The 22,193-nt window shown below is 53.2% G+C and overlaps 4 protein-coding genes across 8 annotated transcripts; 3 read left to right on the top strand and 1 right to left on the bottom strand.

Annotated features, from left to right (window-relative positions):
- The first annotated feature begins 40 nt into the window (after nucleotides 1–40).
- METTL1 (methyltransferase like 1) lies at nucleotides 41–3,762 on the top strand. 4 transcript variants are annotated; one of them, XM_032348811.1, is made up of 6 exons: nucleotides 41–130; nucleotides 1,348–1,511; nucleotides 2,469–2,653; nucleotides 2,744–2,857; nucleotides 3,028–3,129; nucleotides 3,293–3,762. In XM_032348811.1, exons 2-6 carry the CDS (start codon nucleotides 1,367–1,369, stop codon nucleotides 3,446–3,448), a joined length of 702 nt encoding a protein of 233 aa, XP_032204702.1. In that variant the 5' UTR covers nucleotides 41–130; nucleotides 1,348–1,366; the 3' UTR covers nucleotides 3,449–3,762. The 4 variants fall into 4 exon arrangements, with proteins under 4 accessions (XP_032204702.1, XP_032204699.1, XP_032204700.1 ...); XM_032348808.1 differs by lacking the exon at nucleotides 41–130 and adding an exon at nucleotides 300–608; XM_032348810.1 differs by lacking the exon at nucleotides 41–130 and adding an exon at nucleotides 696–1,123.
- A 108-nt stretch (nucleotides 3,763–3,870) lies between these two features.
- Nucleotides 3,871–9,574, top strand: LOC116593989 (25-hydroxyvitamin D-1 alpha hydroxylase, mitochondrial). The gene is made up of 9 exons (XM_032348804.1): nucleotides 3,871–5,141; nucleotides 5,788–5,978; nucleotides 6,495–6,697; nucleotides 6,776–6,976; nucleotides 7,063–7,235; nucleotides 7,442–7,614; nucleotides 7,816–7,894; nucleotides 8,178–8,375; nucleotides 8,693–9,574. The coding sequence occupies exons 1-9, from the start codon at nucleotides 4,926–4,928 to the stop codon at nucleotides 8,804–8,806; spliced, it is 1,548 nt and encodes a 515-aa protein (XP_032204695.1). The 5' UTR covers nucleotides 3,871–4,925; the 3' UTR covers nucleotides 8,807–9,574.
- A 1,893-nt stretch (nucleotides 9,575–11,467) lies between these two features.
- MARCHF9 (membrane associated ring-CH-type finger 9) lies at nucleotides 11,468–16,748 on the bottom strand. The gene is made up of 4 exons (XM_032347879.1): nucleotides 15,624–16,748; nucleotides 14,447–14,602; nucleotides 13,566–13,758; nucleotides 11,468–13,303 (listed from the first exon to the last, which is right to left on the bottom strand). The coding sequence occupies exons 1-4, from the start codon at nucleotides 16,746–16,748 to the stop codon at nucleotides 12,969–12,971; spliced, it is 1,809 nt and encodes a 602-aa protein (XP_032203770.1). The 3' UTR covers nucleotides 11,468–12,968.
- Nucleotides 16,749–19,245: 2,497 nt separating this feature from the next.
- On the top strand, nucleotides 19,246–22,178 carry CDK4 (cyclin dependent kinase 4). 2 transcript variants are annotated; one of them, XM_032348806.1, is made up of 8 exons: nucleotides 19,246–19,465; nucleotides 19,917–20,153; nucleotides 20,304–20,439; nucleotides 20,556–20,723; nucleotides 20,858–20,967; nucleotides 21,214–21,264; nucleotides 21,400–21,535; nucleotides 21,782–22,178. In XM_032348806.1, exons 2-8 carry the CDS (start codon nucleotides 19,936–19,938, stop codon nucleotides 21,872–21,874), a joined length of 912 nt encoding a protein of 303 aa, XP_032204697.1. In that variant the 5' UTR covers nucleotides 19,246–19,465; nucleotides 19,917–19,935; the 3' UTR covers nucleotides 21,875–22,178. The 2 variants fall into 2 exon arrangements, with proteins under 2 accessions (XP_032204697.1, XP_032204698.1); XM_032348807.1 differs by having other exon boundaries at nucleotides 19,248–19,465; nucleotides 20,019–20,153.
- Nucleotides 22,179–22,193: the final 15 nt, after the last annotated feature.

Here is a 22,193-nt window from a genome sequence, read left to right as displayed (position 1 = left end):
CGAGTTTGCCCTCCTCCGTCCAGTTTGACTTCCTGGAGATGGGATGAGAAGCTGCCCCTCCCGCTCCGGTCCCCAGCGCACACCCGACGGGGGCTCACGTCGGACTTCGTGGGGCAGACCGGGCAGACAGGTCTGAGACCCGGGGAGAGGGGAGAGGAGTGAGAATTTTACTGTAGGAAGAGGGAGTCCTGGGACTCCTCTCACCTGCGGGATGCACAGGTACCTGCAACTAGGAAAGAAACCCAGACCACGCAGAAGCGGGCTAACGAAAGGGGTAGGGTGCCAGGACTGACTTTGCCAGTCCAGCTGGAGACCCGCGCAGCGAACGCCCACCGCTCCGGCCGCCGCCCACCCTCGCCGCGCAGGTCCGCGGAGTATACTGTTGGGTCTTTAAGAGGCGGGGTTGATTCGCAACTTGCCTGATTGCGTCATTATCCTGCGCCTCGAGCCTCGGTCTCCACGTGTGTTCAGTGGAGAAACCCCGGACTGGGGATCATGGCGGGAGCTGAGAGTGGGGACGCGGCGGGAGCGGAGGCCCCGCAGCCCCAGAAGCGCTACTATCGGCAACGTGCTCACTCCAACCCCATGGCTGACCACACGCTGCGTTAGTGAGTGAGCAGGGCAGAGGGGCGGGAGCAGTGGGAGGCAAAGGAGGGCGGAATGTTTGCAGCATCCCGCAGCAATTCGGAAGGGCTGTTCCGGGACGGTCGGTAGGGTCACAGAGGCACCGGGAGGCTCGGCTGAGGCTCGGCTGGGTGACGTCAGCGTTAGAGGTGGATCGGGGAGATTTAGGAGAGGGCGGAGTTGGAGGGCTGAGTGGGGGCGTGGCGTTCTGCCCCAAGTTTCAGTTGTGGGGTAAGTCCGGAAAGAGTAACTTAGATTGGAGTGTTGCAGGCGGAATGTTGTTTCCATCTTTCGGTTTCGTTTATCGGATTTAATAAAAAGCCAAACATAAAAACACATCCCACCCACACCTTAATCCATCCTCTTCCCATAGAGCACATAAACAGAGTAAGGTCCCAGTGCCTTAGGCAGCCAATCTCTGGGGGAAGGGAACTTGTGACCCAAGAAGGAGAGCTGCCTGACCGGAGTCACATCAACTCCTAGAAGTGGAGATGGGCAGGTCAGCAATCATGAGCCTCATGATGGGCCTATGATTCACACTGGGGTTTAAGGGTGGTTTCCATTGTGTCTGCTAGAGACCACAGAGCCCAACGTTACAGAATTTTTGAGAATAGCTCTTCCCATTTACCTCCCACCCTTATCCATCTGCCCACACACATGTAGTACCACTTCCGCAATGGCTTGACCAACCTTCTCATGTCCCTCGTGTCTTCTCTCCAATAGCCCTGTGAAGCCTGAAGAGATGGACTGGTCCGAGCTATACCCAGAGTTCTTCACTCCACTGACTCAAAATAAGAGCCACGATGACCCAAAGGATAAGAAAGAAAAGAGAGCTCAAGCCCAAGTGGAGTTTGCAGACATAGGCTGTGGCTATGGTGGCCTGTTAGGTAACACTCTGGCCTTTTCTCTAGGACATGGAGAGGCAATGTCTAGGTTGTGCTACCTCAGCAGGTTTGGTGGGGGCCATAGTTGGCCTTTCCCCTTCGGACCAGACACCAGTGCTGTGACATCAGTGTGGAGAACCTCTGCTTTCCCCGTACTCTGGGTCTGTGGCCTTTGTCCTGGAGAAGGGAGGGTGTTGACTCAAATGCCTCTTAGAACTTGGGTTGTTCTGTCTGGCCCCAACCCTGGCCTCGGTCCCTCCTTGAGCCGTTTCACCTGCAAGGTGCCGGGTCAGTGAGCTGGTCAGCACAAGCGTCAGAGATAAGTCACTGTAGCCAGTGATCCTGAACTGTCTTTCTGAGGGATTCCACCACTCTCCCTCTCTGCCCCACTGCTTCACCAAAACTCATTATTTCTGTTCTACTCTCGTGTTTTCAAGTTCCTTCTGTATTGTCTGATTGTCTGTATTGTCCCAGCCCTGCATGCCAGGCCACTTCTCTATTTTTAGATCTTCCCATAGAGGTAACAGTATGACAGAGAGAGGAGAAACATGGTACTTGGGGGCAGAAGAGCTCGGTTCAAGTTCAAGTTCTGCCTCTTCTTAGCTCTGTGACCTTGGGCATTTCTGACCTCAGTATCCTCATCTTCTCAATTTACACAGAGTGTTAGGAGGATTAACTGAGTCAGTGTGTGAAAACACTGAAAACTTGGAAGCACTTGCAAATATACATGTATTCCCAGGCCCTCCCACTTCCAGTCTCGGTAATAGTCTTTGGATCTAAGCCTAACCCTAACCTTAACCCTCTTCTCCAGCATAGAACCAGCCATATACATATCTCTCCAACCACATTTGCCATTCGTGATTTTGGCAGTTGCAGATTGGCAGTTCCTTTCTTTTCTTGACCCCTTTGTACTTCCTGTAAGTATGAGGTTGACGATTCCATTCCTATTTCTGTGTCCAGTGGAACTGTCACCGTTGTTCCCGGACACACTGATCCTGGGTCTGGAGATCCGGGTGAAAGTCTCAGACTATGTACAAGACCGGATTCGGGCCCTTCGAGCAGCTCCTGGAGGTGGCTTCCAGAACATCGCCTGTCTCCGTAGCAATGCCATGAAACACCTTCCTAACTTCTTCCGCAAGGGCCAGGTGGGGAGGGGCTCCGGTGGGTAAGGCTGGTAGGCAGGTATGGCACTGAAGCCAGGCTCTCAACCCTGTCAATGCCTGTCTGTCTCACAGCTGACAAAGATGTTCTTCCTCTTCCCTGACCCACATTTCAAGCGGACGAAGCACAAGTGGCGAATCATCAGTCCCACACTGCTGGCAGAATATGCCTACGTGCTTAGAGTCGGGGTGAGTTGGGAGTGGGAGGGAGGGAGGGGTGAGCGGCCTATTCAGAGACCTTCCACTAAGAATTCCACTTAATTAATAAATTAAGCATTTAGGACTCACGCCACCACTCCCATCATCACCCTGCTCAGCTGCATGCAGCCCCCCATCTCGGGTGATTTTTGCCTCTGCAGGGGCTCGTATATACCATAACTGATGTGCTGGAGCTACATGACTGGATGTGCGCCCACTTTGAAAGGCACCCCCTTTTTGAGCGAGTGCCCCTGGAGGAACTGGTAGGTAGGGGCCCTGAGGGGAGTTGTGACAATGCAGGCCTTTTCCGGAGTGGTTCTGTATTCTTTGAACCCAGCTCAGTGCCGGGAGGATTGGGTGAGAGTCTCAGGGCCAGGGGCTGTCTGAAAGGTGGGCAAGGACTTATAGAATCCTTCTTTTTCCCAGAGTGAAGACCCCATTGTGGGACATCTGGGCACCTCAACTGAGGAGGGAAAGAAAGTCTTACGCAACGGAGGCAAGAATTTCCCAGCCATCTTCCGAAGAATACAGGATCCCACCCTCCAGCCAGTGACCCCCAGTCCTACCCCTCTTGGCCACTGACAGCCTACCTTGCCTTAGCTTGATCACAGGACCTTCCTAGCCGAGACTGCCAGGGCCAAGAGGGAACAGTTTTTCAAAGAAGTTGGGAGAACTTCCCAAGCCAGAAGCCTGACCTCTCATCTTCTTGCCTGTCTACCACCAGCAGAAAGCAAAAGAAGCTAACTGGGAAGGTCAAAAGACCTTGGACCAGATGGGATGTTTGGAAGGGTGTGGGGTCTTGCCCTTCCTTAGCACTCCCTTCTTGTGGGATCTCTCCTTCTCAGCGAAAGTGAGGAATGCAGTTCTCCACTATCCATCTAAACAGCTTGCTAGACTCAAATTGCCTGTCCACTTGTGTTTACTTTGCAGTCCTGGAGATAACGTGTGTGCATGTGCCCCTGCCCATGCTGCTATTTCTTGGGAAAGGCTAGAGCATGTATCACGTGCCTTCTCCCATTCCCAACCCCCAATCCTCTCCCTGCCTGAAACTTGACCTGAGGAATCTGCTGTCTTTATTGTTGCTGTCTCTGGAGAGTCCTGGGTCGGGGTGGTGGAGACCCTCTCCTTTTTCATGTTGACCTTCGATTCCAGAATTTCAGAGCTAACTGACTGGCACAGATCCCAGTGGCAGCAGGGTGGAGGAGTAAGGAGCAGAGAACTAAACTGTGCAGGATTCTGAGGCTAAAAGCAAAAATGGACTGCTGACTAGAAATCCCCCCTCCTCTCAAAGACGACTGAGTCAGCTGGAGATTCAGAGCACTCACGTAGCCCTTCTTCCATCTAGGAGCCCAGAGAAATCTCTCAACTTTTCTAATTTGTGAAAGGTTCCTTTGTTTCTGCTCCTGAAGCCCTAGGTTCCCATGGCTAGAAAGACAGGGTTTGTTGACCTAAAAGACTAACCCCTTCTCAAGGAGCAAAGATGAAGGCTCCTGGAGCCATTTTAACCCATTAACCTACCCACCATCTGCCCAGTGTCAGGTACAGGAGGTGGGAAAGCTGTGGGAGTGCCAGCAAGTTCTGCCTAGCTATGGAGAAGGCACAGCCGCATACACCAAGAATATGGAGACGGCTACAGCTGTGCCTCTTCCCTTCCCAAAGGCTGAAGGATGGGGAATTCCTGACAATGGTCCCAAGAGGGCCTGGCTCCCTGGGGAAGTAAGAATACTAGAGACTGACTCTGTACCTCAATATCCTAAACCTCACCAAAGAGCCTTTACCAGGAAGATATCTTTAGGCAACTGGACCAGGGCACCAGCCCAGAAAGGGGGAACCAAGGCAGACCTCCCTTCCCAAGAGGGTCATTAGGAACAAGAGATCCAAGAGAGCTGCAAGGTAACCCCAGCCCCGCCTACTGTGCCTGGGTGCTAATCTTCAGCTCAACCACTTAGGAGGGGATTGGCTGAGGAGCTTGAAGAGGGGGCGTTGCCACTCTCTCACCCAAAGATTAAATAGGGGCTCAGGAAAGCAAGCAAGATGCCTGGGAGAAGTCCTCTCCTTCATGGGTTCCCTGAACCAGACCATGACCCAGACCCTCAAGCTGGCCTCCAGAGTGTTCCAGCGCATCCACTGTGCTCCCAAGCTGGGCACCTCACTGGGTTCCAGAGGCTCCGACTCAGCGCCCCGGAGCTTGGCGGACATTCCAGGCCCCTCCATGCCAGTCTTCCTTGCTGAACTCTTCTGCAAGGGGGGTCTGTCACGCCTACACGAGCTGCAGGTAGAGGTGGACGTTCATGGGAATGGAATGCTGGGGAAACGGGCTTTGACAACACCAGAAAAGACGGACTAGTACGCAAAGTAGGAGGAGGGCCAGTGACAACAGATACCCATGAATTAGAAAAGTTGGAACTGCGGGTGGTGGTTGGACCTGCGTGGGGTCCAACCCCACACCCAGCAGAAGAGTGCGCTCAAAAAGCGCCTTCTCACGGTACTGAAGTGGAGGCCAGGTAGGTCTAGAACAAGTGCCGGGAGGTGGAAATGCACAGTACCTTCCCCGCGCATCGGACTTAAAGCTACAGGCGCTCCTCTTCAGTTACTAGGAGTTTGTTCTGAGATAGTCCACGTGAGGAGCCTTCAAGGATTTCTTCGCCTCGGCTCAGCCCGGGTGACCTAAGAGAAGTCCTGAGTATCTGCTTTGTGCAGAGTCCCTCCGTTTTGCCCATCGCACCCAAACTTCTAGGGATGGGAAGTGGGGGAAAGAAAAGGAGGAAGGGTTTGCAGCATCACGGCTATATACTAGCTGGGAGCCGGTGAAGAAACAAGCTCCCTCTTGCAAAACCCAGCCAACACCCTTGATGTTGACAGGGACCAAGCTGGAGGGCCCCGGCTGGGGTCTCCAGTGTCCTCCATGCCGGTTCTCCCAGGTGCAGGGCGTTTCGCGCTTTGGGCCGGTGTGGTTGGCCAGCTTCGGGACGGTGCGCACTGTGTACGTGGCAGCCCCCGCGCTCGTCGAGCAGCTCTTGCGACAGGAGGGGCCCCGGCCGGAGCGCTGCAGCTTCTCACCCTGGGCAGAGCACCGTCGCCGCCAGCAGCGGGGTCGCGGACTGCTCACCGCGTGAGTCTTCCCTGGCCCCAAAGCCCTAACGCCCGGCTGCTGCGTCCCTCTCCTGTAGCTGGTCTGGGAACAGTCTGTCTCGGGGTGTGGAAGGAGACTGGCCTCTCCCCCACAACCGTCTGGCACACTGTGCTTCCCACCCTAGCCTGTTTCCCTCAGGCTCAGGTAGAACCCCGCCTTGGTCCCCCACCCATCTCCTTGTCTTTGGAGTCCGGAATCCTGGAAATCTGTTGAAGGGGCGAAGGTACCAGGACCTAGATGGAATGTAAGATTCCGTGACTCAAGTTACCCAGGAACGCAGCCCTCCCTGCCCCCCAGCCAGGAAATGAGTAACGAGGAAGGGGGACGGAAAGCAGGCGCAGGCAGGAGCAGGGTTTTGTACCCCAAGGGAGCAGCTGCAATCCTTTTCCTGGCCACCCCAGCCGAATACGCTCCATCTTCACCGCAGCCAGCCCGGTCGGCCGCCTCCACACACCCCCATCCGCCCTGATGCGCCCCCTCTCTGCACACCCGCAGGGAAGGCGAAGAATGGCAGAAGCTCCGTAGCCTCCTGGCCCCGCTGCTCCTCCGGCCTCAGGCGGCCTCCCGATATGCCGGGACCCTGGACGACGTGGTCCATGACCTTGTGCGGCGACTGCGGCACCAACGGGGACGCGGTGCTGGGCCGCCCACCCTGGTTCGGGACGTGGCTGGAGAGTTTTACAAATTTGGACTAGAAGGTGAGTCCCAAGACCGGGCAAGCGTGGGAGGCTCCCGCCTGATCTCCGGGTGCCCTGACAGCGCCCCCTCCCGCCCAGGCATAGCGGCGGTGCTCCTGGGTTCCCGCCTGGGCTGCCTGGAGGCCGAAGTACCTCCCGACACAGAGACCTTCATCCGCGCGGTGGGATCGGTGTTTGTGTCCACGCTACTGACCATGGCGATGCCCAGCTGGCTTCACCGCCTCGTGCCCGGACCCTGGGACCGCCTCTGCCGAGACTGGGACCAGATGTTTGCATTTGGTAAGGCCCGGAAATGAAGTGGGGATAGGGCAACATAAAACTGTTTATGGATGGTGAGGCATCCCTGTACCTTCTCCCCCACACAGCCCAGCAGCACGTGGAGAGGCGGGAGGCTGAGGTAGCCTTGAGGAGCAAGGGAAAGCCTGAGGAGGACTTGGGATCTGGGACACACCTGACCTACTTCCTGTTCCGGGAAGAGTTGCCTGCTCCGTCCATCCTGGGCAATGTGACGGAGCTGCTACTGGCTGGAGTGGACACAGTGAGTTTCTTCTCCATGTTGGGAGCCCCACTTCCAGAGCTTAGCCTCTCCAGTTTCAGGGGCCACTTTGCCGCTGCAGGGGATCCACTGTGACCCTTTTGTCCAGCTTGGCTTAACATTTCCCGAACTCCAGACGGCCTCATATTCTGCCCCCTTTACTATCTGTCCACTCTCAAAACCTCTGAGACTCTCAGCTTTCCCCCCAGGTATCCAACACACTCTCCTGGGCTCTGTATGAACTCTCCCGGCACCCTGAAGTCCAGACAGCTCTCCACTCTGAGATCACAGCGGCCCTGGGCCCTGGCTCCAATTCCCACCCCTCTGCTACTGCTCTATCCCAGCTGCCCCTGATGAAGGCAGTAGTCAAGGAAGTGCTAAGGTGAGGGGACAGGAGAGGAGAAGCTAAAGAAAATGTTGGGAAGGGCTGGGGAAGGAGATGCTGAATGGGAGTGGGGAGGAAGTGCAAGGAAAATGCATACTCCTGACCAAGAATGGCTTTGGATGTCAAGGGCTTGGGGTCAAGAGGAAGGCTACAGCCCCCAGCCTCACCTTGCTATTCCCCTCTTGTTCTGCAATCCAGATTGTATCCTGTGGTACCTGGAAATTCCCGTGTCCCAGACAAAGACATTCGCGTGGGTGACTATATTATCCCCAAAAATGTGAGTAGAGCCTATGGGCCCCTTTTGTTAAGCCATCCCTCACAATCTTAGGCCCCATCTTGTTTTCAAACACTCCATATAAGCCCTTCACCTTCCCTTTGGCCTGAATGCCTCTCTCTGGAATATAATGGGGCAGTGGAGCAGTCATTCCAAAATTAGCCCCAGAAAACTTACCCCATCACCAACCAGCACCTGCCTTTTCTCCAATCCATATATCCTCTTTCTATGTCCCTCCCTGCTTCCGTGGGCCCAAACTGACAAGTTTATGTTCCTTCCCCATCAGACGCTGGTCACATTATGTCATTATGCCACTTCAAGGGACCCTACCCAGTTTCCAGAACCAAATTCTTTTCGTCCAGCTCGATGGCTGGGGGAAGGTCCAGGCCCCCACCCATTTGCCTCTCTTCCCTTTGGTTTCGGCAAGCGCAGCTGCATGGGGAGACGCCTGGCAGAGCTGGAGCTGCAGATGGCTTTGGCTCAGGTGAGTGATCTGGACATACCTTCCCCAGACATGAGAGACTCTGACCCTCTAAAGCTATGAGGTCTTCTGACAAGCATAGCAAAATGTATGAATTGGTAAACCTAATCCTCTGAAATTTAGCAATCCTGTTTTAAGTCTAGAGTGAGCAAGGATATTTGGACTATTTTTTTGCCCTGCCATAATCCCTTAAGAAATTCCCTACTGACCACGGGTGTCATTTCAGATTTGACCAACCTAACACTAATAATACCCTTTAGCAATCAAACCCACCATTATAGACCCCTCCCAAAGTGAGAGCCTTCTTCTTCTCTTTCCAGATCTTGACCCACTTTGAGGTAAAGCCTGAGCCAGGTGCTGCCCCAATCCGACCCATGACCCGGACTGTCCTGGTACCCGAGAGGAGCATCAACCTACAGTTTGTAGACAGATAGTCCTGTGGAAGGAGGCTATCACCATCAACCTTTCTCTCATTGTAGGGATTTATTAGCCACAAGACCAAGAGATATGGATTCCCCCTGAGACCTATTTGACTAGACTGGTTGGAAGGACCCTAGCAAACTGCTTGAGGCAGCCCTGACCAAGGTGTGAAATATGCCTTGACCTGACCCTTCGGGTCCTGAGAAAACCAGAGTCCCTTTGCCTACTCAGCTTTTCTCCTGGTCTCAATCATATGCATCCTTCAAGGGCCAGCTCAGATCTGAACTCATAGTGTTGGGTGGCCTGAGGAGGGATTCCACCACTGCCTTTTTGGGCTTCCACAGTGTTCAGGAGCTGCTGGGTAAGCACTTACCACGACATGAACTCAGTTATGCATCTGGTCTGTACCTGGTTGGTCTTTTCTTGTTGTATGTGAGCTCTTTGAGAGGAAGAATGAGACCTTATTCCATCTTTATATCCCCTGAGTGGGTGGTGCCATACAGGCTCTCAGACTGAATCTGGACCATGTGGCAGAAGGGATAAGCAGCTTACCAGGAACTGTCTACTCTCCTTTTTCTTCATCTTCTCTCTAGCAAGGTGAGTCAGCCCTCACCTGCTTTATGATGTTTTAAAACTCTCCTTGACTCTCTGGTCACCATTAGAGGTTGGCTTGTCCCACCACTTAGTTCCTGGGCAGAGACGCCTTTGGGCCTCTAAGCCTTCCTTTTATATATTGGTATTTTTTAATATTCACAGTTTTGAAATAAAAGAATCAAATGTTCCATCCTTGGTTCTGACTTACTTCTCTTCCATTTCTACTTCCTACAAGTCCAGGAGGCAAGACCCTCACCCAAATCCGCTGCTTTGATTTCTCTTGTCCTGGCAGTGACCTCCATAACAATGGGAGGTCTAGACACCTGGGAGAGTGGTTTGCCTCACAAACCCAATACGTTTCTGTCTGTACTGGGAAGAGCCAGAGTTTGGCTCCCTGTAAGAGATTAAGGGGGTGGTGGTGAAAAGTAATGCCAGGGTTAGCCTGTATAAATGGGTTGGGGAGCTAGGGATTTGCAAAGATGGCCAGAGGCAACTGACTCTGTTGGAAGTACTTCTGGAACCTGGACTGCTAGGACCAAAGAGTATCTGCCCTCTCTGGAAAAGTTGCTCTGAGGTAATTTTCTTCAGAGAAAGACAGGGATACATGCACAGAAGTGAAGTTAGACAGACAGGATGAAATCTGAGTGTGGAGGCATCCAGAAGCCCTGGGGCCCTGAGGCAGAAGCAGGTAGGGCAGAAGGATCCTCTGTTTCCCTGAGTCAGCATTCTCTGGCCCCCCCAGAGGCTGGGCACAGTTCTCCCCTTGCAATGTATACAGATTAACTCATCTTCCATACAAATAAATCTCTCAGCACACTCCCTGCTGCCCCTCTCTAGCCTAGATTACCCTCCCCATGTCAGGACTTGCCCCCCTGCCTCCTGCTCTTCTCCATTCCAATTAGCTGGATGGAGATGGAGACACTTCCTCCTCCACCAGCTTGGCCCCCTGCCCTAGACAGGGCTCCTTGACTACAGACACTGTTTGCCACTGGGCCTTCTGAGGGCATCTATCTTTGTAAGATCTAGAGAGGGGCACAGTTTACCCGAGGCCTTATGCAGAGACCAAGGTTTTTGTGCCTTCACTGCCCCACCTCTCGACTCTTCTACTGTATCTCTGTCCACCCCCACTCCCCTTGACTAAGCTTAAGTTGAACCTGAGTGCCCTTTTAGCAGATCTGAACTTTGAGGGAGAATAAGCCCAATTTCCTCTCACATTCTTTCCCCCTGGAATCAGTGATGAGAATTCTGTACACCCACATTCCTCATCGGGCAAGTATGACTGATTTACTTGAGGAGGATAGCAGTTCCCATCATCCCTTCGTGACAAGAATCTCTTTAGGTTGGAAAAAGGGAAGGAGAAGGGACCACCATACTGATTGCTGGTCCCAACCCCCATACCAAGCAAGACCTCCAATGGTACTGAAAGGGAGGGAAACATCCTATCTCGCTTGGCCCAGTTTTAGGACACAGAGTAGAATTGGAGAAGGTGTGTTTGTATTTGTGTGTTCTTCAGTACATCTAAGCTTCCATGGAGGGCCATCATGAGGGACAGTCTGGGCCTGGCACAAGAAACCCCACCTGTGGCATACCTACCAGTCATATTTGCCAGGATAGATTACTAGTAGTCACTCTGATTTGCTCTCTCCTTTCTGACCTCCACCAGCTATTTTGTGAACAGCAAATCAGGAAAGTCTGGCACTTCTGTCTTCCCAGGTGGAGAATATGGAAGGTTGTTTCTCTACAGAAATAATATCCCACTGGAAAAAAAATGGGGCAGTTGCCTCTGTCCCCTCTTTCTGATCTCCTCAGAGGTTAGAAGTGATATACCTCAATACTTCCAGGTGACTCAAACCTGAGTCTAGTTTCAATGAGAACATTCCCAGCTAAGTCTTGGTGCCAGCACCATGGACAGCAGCCAAGACCCTTTTAGGGAAGGACAGGGAAGACCATTTCCAAGGCAAGGATGTGTGACCTTTAGTAGAGAAGCATTTCCCCCAAAACATCCCCAGGGAGCAGGCAGAACAGAACCTTCCTGAGAAAAAGACCAATAATAGGAAAGGCGTCTGGATCTGACTTAACAATGTATGAAGTAATTTTTTTAATTGCTGATGAATAGTTCACTTAAAAGACACCATAATTCATATAATACACAGCCCCAAGGCCTCAGGAGAAAGGAAGCAGGCCTCAGGCTGACCCACATTTTAACCAGTCCTTCCCAAACCCTTTCTCTATAACAACAGCCCTCTACACTGCTGCCTCCAGGCACAACACCTTCCAGTGAATACCACTAGCTGGGGCACACGGTCAGACCTGTGACCCTGAACTGCCATAGAAGAAGCTTAAGCCAAGGTTGGAGATCCATAACATTGGGACATTCTGTCTCACTCCAAATAAGTCCAGATTCATTTCACACCACTTCCCTGGGTGGAACACATTATCTTGGAAGGACTGATAGAACCCACAAGATCCCCAGAGCAAGAAGGATACCTCCATCCTTCCCCAGCTCCCAGTGTTTAGGGTGTTGTGGGAGCTCTTATTTTTTTTTGCAAATAACCGCCATCCTTCATATTTGCAGTTTCTATTTCCCCCCATATTTCCATTTGTATTATGACAGTCAACACAAATTTCCAAGGCTCTGTGAGACTCCAGGTGAAAAACACATTCTGGAATTTGTTAACCAGCTACTATTTGAAACAAATGGACCACCAACTAGTCTAGAAATCTTTTTACGCCATCATTAATTTTCTTTGCAATGGCTTTCAACCTGTCCCTCATTTATCCTCATTCCAACCCTATGAGGTAGACAGGAAAGCCACGGTGGAGAGATTTTTTTTTTTTCCTAAATCATACAACTTGCAGGTGGCAGTTCCACCCCTTAGACACCTCTGAGCACTGCCACCTAGCAGCCACTGTGAATTATTCGCCAGCAAGTGGGAGTTACACCTCCAACTCAGAACCCACTGCTGCATTTAGGATTTGCAACCTCTGCAGAGAAACCTCCCCACACCTCCCAACCCTCCAGAAAAGCCCCAGATGAGAAAGGAGTCTCCACGTGCATATAAATGATTCTTTATGCCCTCCCCCCATGCAATGGGGGGGTGGAGCAGGGCGAGGTCCCCCCCCCCCCCGCCCTCATGCAGGGAACGGGAGGTCAATGTATACTAGTCTTATTGCCAGCTGCCCTGTGGCCATAGGGTGGGGAATAAGGGGTCTAAAACCCCTTTCTTCTGGCATTGGTCCCCCTTCACCAAGTCACCATGGTGGAGCTGGGGACTGGAGGCCCTAGGAGCTGAGGTAAGGACGGTTCTCTAGGGAAGAAAAGATGCTCTCCCCACCTGCCAACTGGCTGCCCCAAGATGAGTGTGAGGAGCTATGGGTGGGGGCTGGAATGTCATCCAGGTGTCTCTACCCAGTGGGTAGCACAGGCCAGACAATGTCTCCAGCTTGAGGTTGCCCCCAGAGATCCTCAGTGGTGGGGGCAGTGTGCCCTAAACACCTTGTCCAGGAGGTACCTCCAGCAGCCATGACAGCTCATCTCTGGCCAATGCATCGACTCAAGATCCCTGCTCCTGGAGTTCAGTTTCAGACTGTGGTGACTCTCATGACAACCTCTCGGCCAGAATGGGAACTGGAACGGGCATCTGGTGGCCGTAGCTGTCCAAGGAGGTGCAGGATTGTGTAACCACAGCGCTGAGGCAAGAGCGTCCGCATGCGCTGGGCAGCCGGGGGGCGGCTGGTGGCCCCAGAGGGGGGGCCCGTCCGTGAGGTCCTGGGGCCCGGCTTCCCTGCCGTCCCTCCCCCTGCATCTCCTCCAATGTCCTTGGTCTTGTCGTAATTCAGGACCTTCCACTGCTGGTTCACTGCCTGCCAGCGCTTAAAGATGCGGTAGACAGAGGAGCCTTCGTGGACGATGAGGCCTGAGCAAAAGGGATAAGAAATCCAGGGTCACCTGCTGCCCAGACCTAGGCTAGAGATACTAAAGCAACTATTTCTCCAGAGTAAGGAGATGGGGTCTGTAAAAGGCCTGAAGAAGCAGGGGAGGGAGGGGCACCAAGATAGCCCTCAAGGCTCCCAATGGTAGAAAATGTGGCTGTGGAGCTGAAGGAATGGGCAGGGAAAGTCAAGTATGTGAGTTGAAGGAAAACACTGAGCAGATAAGGGGGAGAGAGGTGCCCTCACCTATGCAGACGACATCCATGAAGCCATACATGCCGTAGCAGATCTGAAAGAGCAGATCCTGCCGTTGCCACTTGGCTGAAGGGCTGAGTGAGGACCAGATGAGCCAGGAGATGCTGGCAACGAGGAAGAGAGAGCCCAGAACTATGGCTGCAATCTGGACCTTCTCGATGACCGTCAGGGAGATGGCCTGCCACTGTGTGGGAGAAAGGGCTCCAAAAAGTCACAGAAAGAGAAGGAGGGCCAGGTGATGAGTGGCCCTAAAGAGGAAGATGCTGCAGAGCCCTCCTGACACCCCTTCAGGCAGGATTAGCAATCTGTCTCCTCTGCCCTGATCAGACCTAGTACGGAGCACTTTTCCCTTTGTTTGAGACCATTTCCCATCTTATTTTAGAAAGGCAGGTTCAGGCAAGTGCTCTGAACCCAGACCATCTAGGTCTGAATTCCAAATCCTAACTCCATCACTTACTGGCTGCGTAACTTTGGGCAAGCTTTTAAATCTCTTTGAACATCGTTGTCCTCATCTTTTAAATGGCATAATTTTATAACTAACAGGATTATTATGAAGATAATACTATACACCAAGAAAACCATAGAAAACACTACAGGTTTGCTATCATCATCACCATCTTCCGCTGCAGCTGCTTTTTTTTTTTTTTTTTCTATCTCAGTGCCTAAAACAGTGTCTGGAATATAGGTGGCACTCAATAAATGTGAATAAATGAAGGAAGGGAGGATTTACAGGCAGACAGGAGATTGTGGTAAGGGTGGGTAGGAGTAACTGAGGAAAGATGAAACAGATAAATAGGCTCCCTGGAGAGTCCCTGATTCTGACTACTCAAAGGCCTTTGCCCCCGTATGGAAGTTCTCTCCTCGCACCTCACCTGCAGTGGGTTCTTGGTGCTGATCGCCAGGACCTGGTACTTGAAGTAGCAGAGCTCACAGCTCCAGGAGCCCCTCTCACTGATCCAGCGGATGAGGCAGGGCTGGTGTGTGCAGCGCACTGAGCCGTCGCAGCGGCAGGGGCTCAGGAGCTCCCCCTGGAGGAAGAGTGAGGAGGGTCCTCGTCAGCTGTCACCACCCCACTCCTGTCCACTCTAAGAGAGGGAAACCTCTCCAGGTCAGTCATTCTCCAACGTTTAAAAAAACCTCAAACCTTTCACCCAAAACAGGGCAAGAGGCTAAGACCACAGCAAAAAAGAAACAACTTAGAGCTCAAGGTAAACTTCCCTGACCAAACAGACGAAGGATAAAAAGAAATGGGGTGGGAGAGTGACTGAGTCTCTTCCTCTCCTCAAATTTAGGGAGGGTGCTCTTTAAGGCTTCCCAAATGGAAAGCTACTCCTTAGGATCTGAAGGGACAGGAGGGTCAGAGCTTCTGAGCCATGCCTTTCTCCTCCTTCCCATCGCTGTAAAGTATTTCACACATGTGGTACAGACTGGGATGGGTTATTGTCGTCAGTTTCCAAGTATCAAAAGGGGGGGGGGTTCCGGGTGTGGGATTCCTTGATTCCTTTAATCAAGGAATATTTTTCATTAGGTAGGTACACTCCCAGCACTATCCCGGGACAACTTTGTCCATAACATTTAAACAAAGAGTACTCTTTGGAATGAGATGGAAAGTTACGGAATGGGAAGTGAAGAAAAGTGCCCCATGGAGAGAAATACTGAGTAAGGCAAGGGCGTTAGCAGGGCCCCTCCCTTCAAAGGGGGAACAGAAGCACTCTGCCCACTTCAGAGTGAATAGGCCCCTCAGCCTACAGGGACCCCGGGGTGAGAGAAGTTGGGCAAAAAGGCTCTCCCCGTTGATGGGTGAGAGGGATTTTGAGCCCTCCAGGAGAAAGCCCCACCCTTTCCCTGGGAACCCGGCCCCCTCCACCCCAAATGTGCGCTCCTCGACTCTCCAGCCAACACCCCCCAACCCCAGACGCACCCGGTACCCACTCTGGGTCCTGGGTCCCGCCCAGCCTCCTCAGGCCCCGCCCCCTGTTCCTGGTCGGCCGGGGCGCCCCAGGTGCGCGCCCCCACCCCTCCCCGCCCGGCCGGGTACCCAGGCCTGACCTGCTCCGGGCCCTGGAAGCAGATTCGGCACTGGGGGGTTCGGAGCCCGCTGTCCAGGCTGCTGCTGAGGGACAGGGCGTCCAGCGCTCCCGGGGGTGGCGGCGGCGGCGCGGGCGGCGGCGGGGGTCCGACCCGCGGCTCCTTGTCGCCGGCCAGGCCCCGGGCCCGCGGCTCCGACCCGTAGTACTCCTCTTCGTCGCCGTCGCCGTCCCGGGTCGAGCAGCCGGCGAAGGGCGCCCAGCCGCAGCCGCCTCCCCCGCCCCCCGGGGGCTGCGGCTCGGCCCGGGGCCGCCCCCCGCCCGTCAGCACCAGCAGCTTCAGCTCGTTCAGGAACATGCGGAGCCGAGACTTGAGCATCGTCCGGGCGCCGGGGGGCGGGAGGCGGCGTGCAAGGGGGGCTCTCGGGCGGCGGGGGAAGGGAGAGGACAGGGCCGGGAAGGGGGCGCGCGCTGGAGAGCCGAGCCCGGCTGGGGTCTTCGGGGCCTGAGAGCGCCGTTCACGGCTGCCACAGCCAGGGTTCCGGGGCTTGCGGGGCCGAGAGGGCTGGTGGCCCGGGGGCGGCGGGGCGGGCAGCCATGGTCGGGGCAGGGGGCGGGGAGGGGGGCTCAAGGTGCCGCGCCCCACGGGTCCGGGTCTGGAGCGGGCCGGGCCCCCGGGGTTACGCGCCCCAGTCCTTCTGCGGCGGGGCCGCCCCCCATCGCGGTCCTGCTGGCTCCAGTCCCGCTCCGGTTCCCGGCTCCGACTCGGCTCGGCCCGTGCGCTCGGCGGTGGCAAATGGCGGCTCCTTCCGGCGGCGGCGGCGGCGGCGGAGACCCCCCCGGAGCGGCGGGCGGGCGGGCGGGGCGGGCGGGGCGGGAGCCGGGGAGCCGGTGAGGGATGGAGGGAGGGGCGGGGCGGGGAGCGGGAGAGGAGAAGTGGCCGCGGCTGCGCATCCCCGCCCTGCCCCGCACGAGCAGGTGTCCCCAGAGGCGGGGGCGAGTGTGCGAGCCAGGGAGAGGGTGTAGGGAGGGGAGTGGCCAAGGAGGGGGGGTGTGCACACGGGTAAAGAATAGGTGTGTTAACGGGGGTCGGGGGAGGGGTGGGAGCGGCTGAGGATGGAAGGTGAGTGGTCAAAGACAGGTGCATCAAGGAGGGAGAAGCTTGTGCAAGATGGGAGTGTGCAAAGAAAGAGCTATGCAAATGTCTGAGGTGAGGAAGGTGAGCAAGAGATGGACTCAAGCAATAAACGCTTTTACACAGAAGACCGACGGCGGAAAATAGATGAGTGTGTAAGGGATGTAGTTGGATTGTATGAAAACAGAAGAGTGTAATTGTAATGTGTAATGAGTGAGCAAGCGAAACGAGTGCTTAAGGGATGAGAGTGTCTTTCCTGGTACTCTCCTGCCCCACCACCCTACACTGAAGTGAATACCACACACACACACCTACACACAAGCAGCTCTTTGGTTTTGCTTTTATGGAGGTCTTGACCCTGAGAACCAGTTTTTCCCCCTCATCACATTATTTCTGCCTTACACTGATATCCTTCCTCTCTAAGGCTGAGGGAAAAGGGATTCCAGAGTAGCCCTTTGGGTCAAACGCACTGGAAAAAAATTAATTAGTAAAAGAGTAATTAACAGGAGAAGGGAGGGTATGGAACCAGGGACAGACTGCCAAACTAAGTCTCCTCAATAAAAGTGATTAAGGAGAGTGATGCTTTAATGAAGTATTCACATGTTTTGGGTGGATGGATGAATGAATCACAAAGGGGGCTAGAACTCCAGGCAACATAGAGGATGACTTTTATTCTAAAGAATATTCTAAAGGTGAAGCCTAAGTAGACCTTGCAGGGGTAGGAAACCTGCCACAAGGTTTATAAACCAACCAGTCCCAGTAAAAGAGCCAATAAAACATTCACCTCAGGTCAGAAGCCCCTTAGCCAGTTTAGACCTTGAGGTTTTTCTTTCCAGTGTCCCAGCTGCACTTGCCTGCAAAGGCCCAGAGCTACAACTATCAGAATGCAGAGAAGGGGAATCTGTACTGACATGTATTCCATGTTGCCCTGGAGCGTGGTTTATAGTCATCTCAAGCCTGAGCTGTTACATCCTCCACTAGATGGTTAGGGAGAATAGAAGTTAAGGTGGAAGAAGTGGCCAGCGGAACCTGGGTAGCTCAGTCATTAAAATGTCTGCCTTTGGTTAAGGTCACGATCCCAGAGTCCTGGGATAGAGCCCTGTGCCAGGCTCCCTGCTCCCAGGGACTGCGCTTCTCCCTCTGCCCCACCCCCACCCCCATTGATCTCTCTCTCTCTATCTCAAATAAATAAAATATTTTTTTAAAAGGTGGAAAGTGGCAAATAGAGCTATAAAATGGTTTTAGATTTTAGACAATTTCTTGCAAATGAGATACTGATCCCTTTCTTCTTTATTCTCATTCCCATAAAGGGTTAGGAGATCAGAAAGGAAGCTGGAACCAGTAACCAGTAAGACAAAGAAAGTCAGAGAAACCTCTCTGTTGTCTATCTTAAGTGTCTGTGAACAGAAGCTATTTAGAAAAGTCTGTGTTCTGGGCAGGAGCAAGGGCTAAGAAAGCTTGCAATGGGGAAGAGAGAGAAGCAGAACCACCCCAGACGGGTTTGTAGAAGAGCACAAATGGTTCTCATGCAGTGCTAGGTTCTGAGGTGGTGGTGGAAGTAACTTTCTTGCACATGCTCACTCCCGTATCTATCCATCTACATATAATGTGTAAAATACACATATATACACATGTACAGATACACATATATCATAGAATCTTAGTGTTGGAAAGATCCTGAAAGGCTAAATATTCCTGTCTCTTGCTCATTGATACCTTCTCTGCCAGAAAGCGTTATTTTAACACTACCAGGAAGGGGTGGAAGTTAGAAGAGGGGAGGGCATTACCTTGACACTCTTCCTGTTGGATTACTGCATTAATCTACCGTCCATCAATCCTTTAATCCTAGTTTTGCCCTCAAATGGGTATTGTCTACTCTCTTATACGACCACACACACTGTTGGCTACATCTTTACAGACAGCCTCATCACTACTTTAAAGGGCTAGTGACTGAGACACCAAAAAAAAAAAAAAAAAAAAACACCCGCATGCACACAGGAAGCAAGCATTCAGTAAAAATTTATTGAATGAGTGAATGAATGAAACAAAGACACAAATGAGAATGTTTTCCCACGCAGTGAAGCACAGAGGCGACAGCAGCACCTCTGGCTCCCCGTCCCATCCTTCGGATCCCTAACCAGCATATAGAGAATGAGAGACGTGTAGTGTGTAGTGAGACTGGAGCAGCGCTCAGGATCGGCCTGCAGCCCTGAGTTGGGAATCTGGGTGGCCCAGGTTGCCATGGCACCGCATTGGACTCCACCCTCTCTCGTCTCCTCCGCGGCCCGCTCCCCCAACCCCGCCACGGTCTGGCAGTCAGTCACGTGTGCCGCCGCGTAACCACACCTCTGCTCCTCAGAACTAAGTCAAGGGGTCACGTGTGGTAGCAACAGATCACGTGGTTGCCATCTCCCCACTCCGCCCCCTTCCCCTCCCCGCCCCCTTCCCGGTCATAGCCTCTCCTGGGTACTCCTCTGCGCATGAGTGGCTTGTCACGTGCCCCGAACGTCCGGCTTTCGCCCCGCCCCGCCAGTTTCCGCGCGCCTCTCTGGCACCTGGTCACATGGTGAGGGTGGGGGTAAGGGGGCCGCTCTAGCTTGCGGCCTGTGTCTATGGTCGGGCCCGTAGCGTCCTGCTGACCCGTCCAGAGCTCGAGTGTATGGCGCTGCAGGATCTGGCTCCGCGGCCCCGATAACGGGCCGCCCCCGCAACTCCCGGCACGGAGTGAGGTAAGTATATCCCCTTCCCAGGAATGGAGACGGTTTTCGCTCTCCACGGCTGCCTACGCGGACAAGTTATGGAAGGGTCGCTCGACGGCGGGAAGTGGGGCAGGGTTGTAATTTGTTCCTTTGTGGTCATTTGGAGGTGTCATTTTGGGGCCTGGATGTCGGGTCTTCGATGCGGGGGGTGTGTCTTGTGAGATGGAACCCTGTGCGGGGCGCGATGGTCCGTCCCAAAGGAAAAGGAATTTTTTATTTTAGGGTTTTACGTGGCTGGAGGGGTTGGGGTTAGAGTCCTTGTGTTGCCTGAGGGGCTAGCCTCAAGGAAGATTGGAGAAGGGACGAGATGGTGGTGGGGTGTCTTTGTGATGTCTTTTGTGGGAGTCACTTTATTGCTGTAGGTTCATACCATCTGAACTCTGGAAGGGATTTTCGGTGGCAGGGGTCTTTGTGATTGTAGGGTCTTCTCTGTTCTGAGAATGGCTACTCCTCGATATGAGCCAGTGGCTGAGATTGGTGTTGGTGCCTATGGAACGGTATACAAGGCCCGTGATCCCCACAGTGGACACTTCGTGGCCCTCAAGAGCGTGAGAGTCCCTAATGGAGGAGGTGCTGGAGGGGGCCTTCCCATCAGCACAGTTCGTGAGGTGGCCTTATTGAGGCGGCTGGAGGCTTTTGAGCATCCCAACGTTGTCCGGTGAGATGGTGGAGGGTTAGAAGTGGGTAGTAAAGGGGAAAAGACAACTTTTGGTGGGGAGTGGTGGTCAGAAGAGAAATGGGGATCCTGAGAAAATAGGGGGTCTAAAAGGATTGATCAAGTAAATGAGTGACCATTTGTTCTGGCCAGGCTGATGGATGTCTGTGCCACCGCCCGAACTGATCGGGAGACCAAAGTGACCCTGGTGTTTGAGCACGTGGACCAAGACCTGAGGACATATCTGGACAAGGCACCCCCCCCGGGCTTGCCAGTGGAGACCATCAAGGTGAGTAGGGTGGGTAGACATAGAAGGTACATTGAGACCTTTGTAGTAGAACCTGTTCTGATTTCAGGTATGGTGCCTAGATTCCAGTTCCTCTGTTCCTTCCCCTTCCAAACCAGGATCTCATGCGCCAGTTTCTAAGAGGCCTAGATTTCCTTCATGCCAACTGCATTGTTCACCGAGACCTGAAGCCAGAGAACATTCTGGTGACCAGTGGTGGGACAGTGAAGCTGGCTGACTTTGGCCTGGCCAGAATCTACAGCTACCAGATGGCACTTACACCTGTGGTCAGTAGAAAGATGGGGGTAGGAGAGTGGTTGACCATAGCAGTTGAGAAGTCATGGGCTTTGTGATTTTAGTCAAGCCGTTGTGGTTCATCGTAACCCATAGGGTCCTCATGTACTTTTCCGATTCCTGTAAGGTTGTTACACTCTGGTACCGTGCTCCAGAAGTTCTTCTGCAGTCTACATATGCAACACCTGTGGACATGTGGAGCGTTGGCTGTATCTTCGCAGAGATGTTTCGTCGCAAGTATGAGACCCAAGTATCCTGAATTCTCTTGAGTTTCCTAAATCTCGTAATCATAAACCACATCCATTCCCTGCCTATTCTTTAAGTATCACTGACCATTTTCTTCCTAACCAGAAACTGAAATGTCCTGGATTAGGAACTTCACATCCCTCTCCTGTCTGTACCCTCCGTTTTGAGCCACTAGCAAAAATGACTCCACTACCATATCTTTGAGAATGACTGCTACCTGTGTTTTTCTTACTTTAGGCCTCTCTTCTGTGGAAACTCTGAAGCTGACCAGTTAGGCAAAATCTTTGAGTAAGTGACCAGCATGGGGAAAACTTTCTATTCTCAATCTTTTTTCTGCTGAGCCCTGGGTAGCAATTGGCTCTGCCTCTGGAGTTGTGGGCTGTAGAAGGACCCTCTTGACCAGAGCTTTCGTGTTACCTATAGCCTGATCGGGCTGCCTCCAGAGGATGACTGGCCCCGAGATGTATCTCTACCCCGAGGAGCCTTTTCCCCCAGAGGGCCCCGTCCGGTGCAGTCAGTGGTACCTGAGATGGAGGAGTCTGGAGCACAGCTAATGCTGGTACTGGGCCTGGGCATGGGCACAGGGTGAGGTTGGGGTGGGAATGAAGCAGTATAAAAAGGACCCAGATCGTCACGGTAACTAAGACTTGGTTGGTTCATGGGCGAGTTTTTACTGTTGCTGTGAATAGGCCACCAACAAAGAAGGATGTAGAAAACAGCCTATCCTGGGTATTGTTGGGAGTGAGCAAGTCTGTCTGTCTTTTTTTTGTCTTCATGGTCTTTGATCTTTGCCTCCCCTTCTCAGGAGATGCTGACTTTTAACCCACACAAGCGAATCTCTGCCTTCCGAGCCCTGCAGCACTCTTACCTACAAAAGCCAGAAGGTAACCCAGAGTGAGCAGTGGAGTGGCTGCGACAGGACTGAGAGAAGAGAAGCTGTCATTTCCCTTTCTTTGAACACTTGAGTGGAGAGCTCCCCAGTTGAGTAAGGCCATCTTGGCCATCATCTCTGAGGCTATGGAAACAACTCCTCCCACTTTTTACTGAGAATATTTGGCTGCCTTAATGACATTCCCCTCCTTCCCTGCCTTTTGTGGCTTATCCTTCTCCTCTCCCCTTATTTTCATACACCAAGGGGTATGTCCCTTGTTCTCCCCTTTCCTATCTTGATATTGGGATCTTTTTTTATACAGGAAAAACAACAAAACAAAGAAATA

Source organism: Mustela erminea, chromosome 6 (genome assembly GCF_009829155.1).
Source record: "Mustela erminea isolate mMusErm1 chromosome 6, mMusErm1.Pri, whole genome shotgun sequence".
NCBI lineage: Eukaryota > Metazoa > Chordata > Mammalia > Carnivora > Mustelidae > Mustela > Mustela erminea.
Note: the sequence above shows the minus strand (reverse complement) of the source record. Positions and strands in the feature narration are given on the sequence as shown.

Bases quoted from the DNA above. Each gene is read 5' to 3' on its own strand.
- MARCHF9 (XM_032347879.1), bottom strand. From the start codon at position 16,748: ATGCACCTGTCTTTGACCACTCACCTTCCATCCTCAGCCGCTCCCACC. The intron at 13,759-14,446 runs GTGAGGTGCGAG...TCTCCCACACAG, and splicing joins GCACCAAGAACCCACTGCAG to TGGCAGGCCATCTCCCTGAC. The intron at 13,304-13,565 runs GTGAGGGCACCT...CCTTTTGCTCAG, and splicing joins CATGGATGTCGTCTGCATAG to GCCTCATCGTCCACGAAGGC.
- LOC116593989 (XM_032348804.1), top strand. From the start codon at position 4,926: ATGGGTTCCCTGAACCAGACCATGACCCAGACCCTCAAGCTGGCCTCC. The intron at 5,979-6,494 runs GTGAGTCTTCCC...GCACACCCGCAG, and splicing joins GGTCGCGGACTGCTCACCGC to GGAAGGCGAAGAATGGCAGA. The intron at 7,895-8,177 runs GTGAGTAGAGCC...CTTCCCCATCAG, and splicing joins ACTATATTATCCCCAAAAAT to ACGCTGGTCACATTATGTCA.
- CDK4 (XM_032348806.1), top strand. From the start codon at position 19,936: ATGGCTACTCCTCGATATGAGCCAGTGGCTGAGATTGGTGTTGGTGCC. The intron at 20,724-20,857 runs GTCAGTAGAAAG...GATTCCTGTAAG, and splicing joins AGATGGCACTTACACCTGTG to GTTGTTACACTCTGGTACCG. The intron at 21,265-21,399 runs GTAAGTGACCAG...TGTTACCTATAG, and splicing joins CAGTTAGGCAAAATCTTTGA to CCTGATCGGGCTGCCTCCAG.
- METTL1 (XM_032348808.1), top strand. From the start codon at position 496: ATGGCGGGAGCTGAGAGTGGGGACGCGGCGGGAGCGGAGGCCCCGCAG. The intron at 609-1,347 runs GTGAGTGAGCAG...TCTCTCCAATAG, and splicing joins GCTGACCACACGCTGCGTTA to CCCTGTGAAGCCTGAAGAGA. The intron at 2,654-2,743 runs GTGGGGAGGGGC...TCTGTCTCACAG, and splicing joins ACTTCTTCCGCAAGGGCCAG to CTGACAAAGATGTTCTTCCT.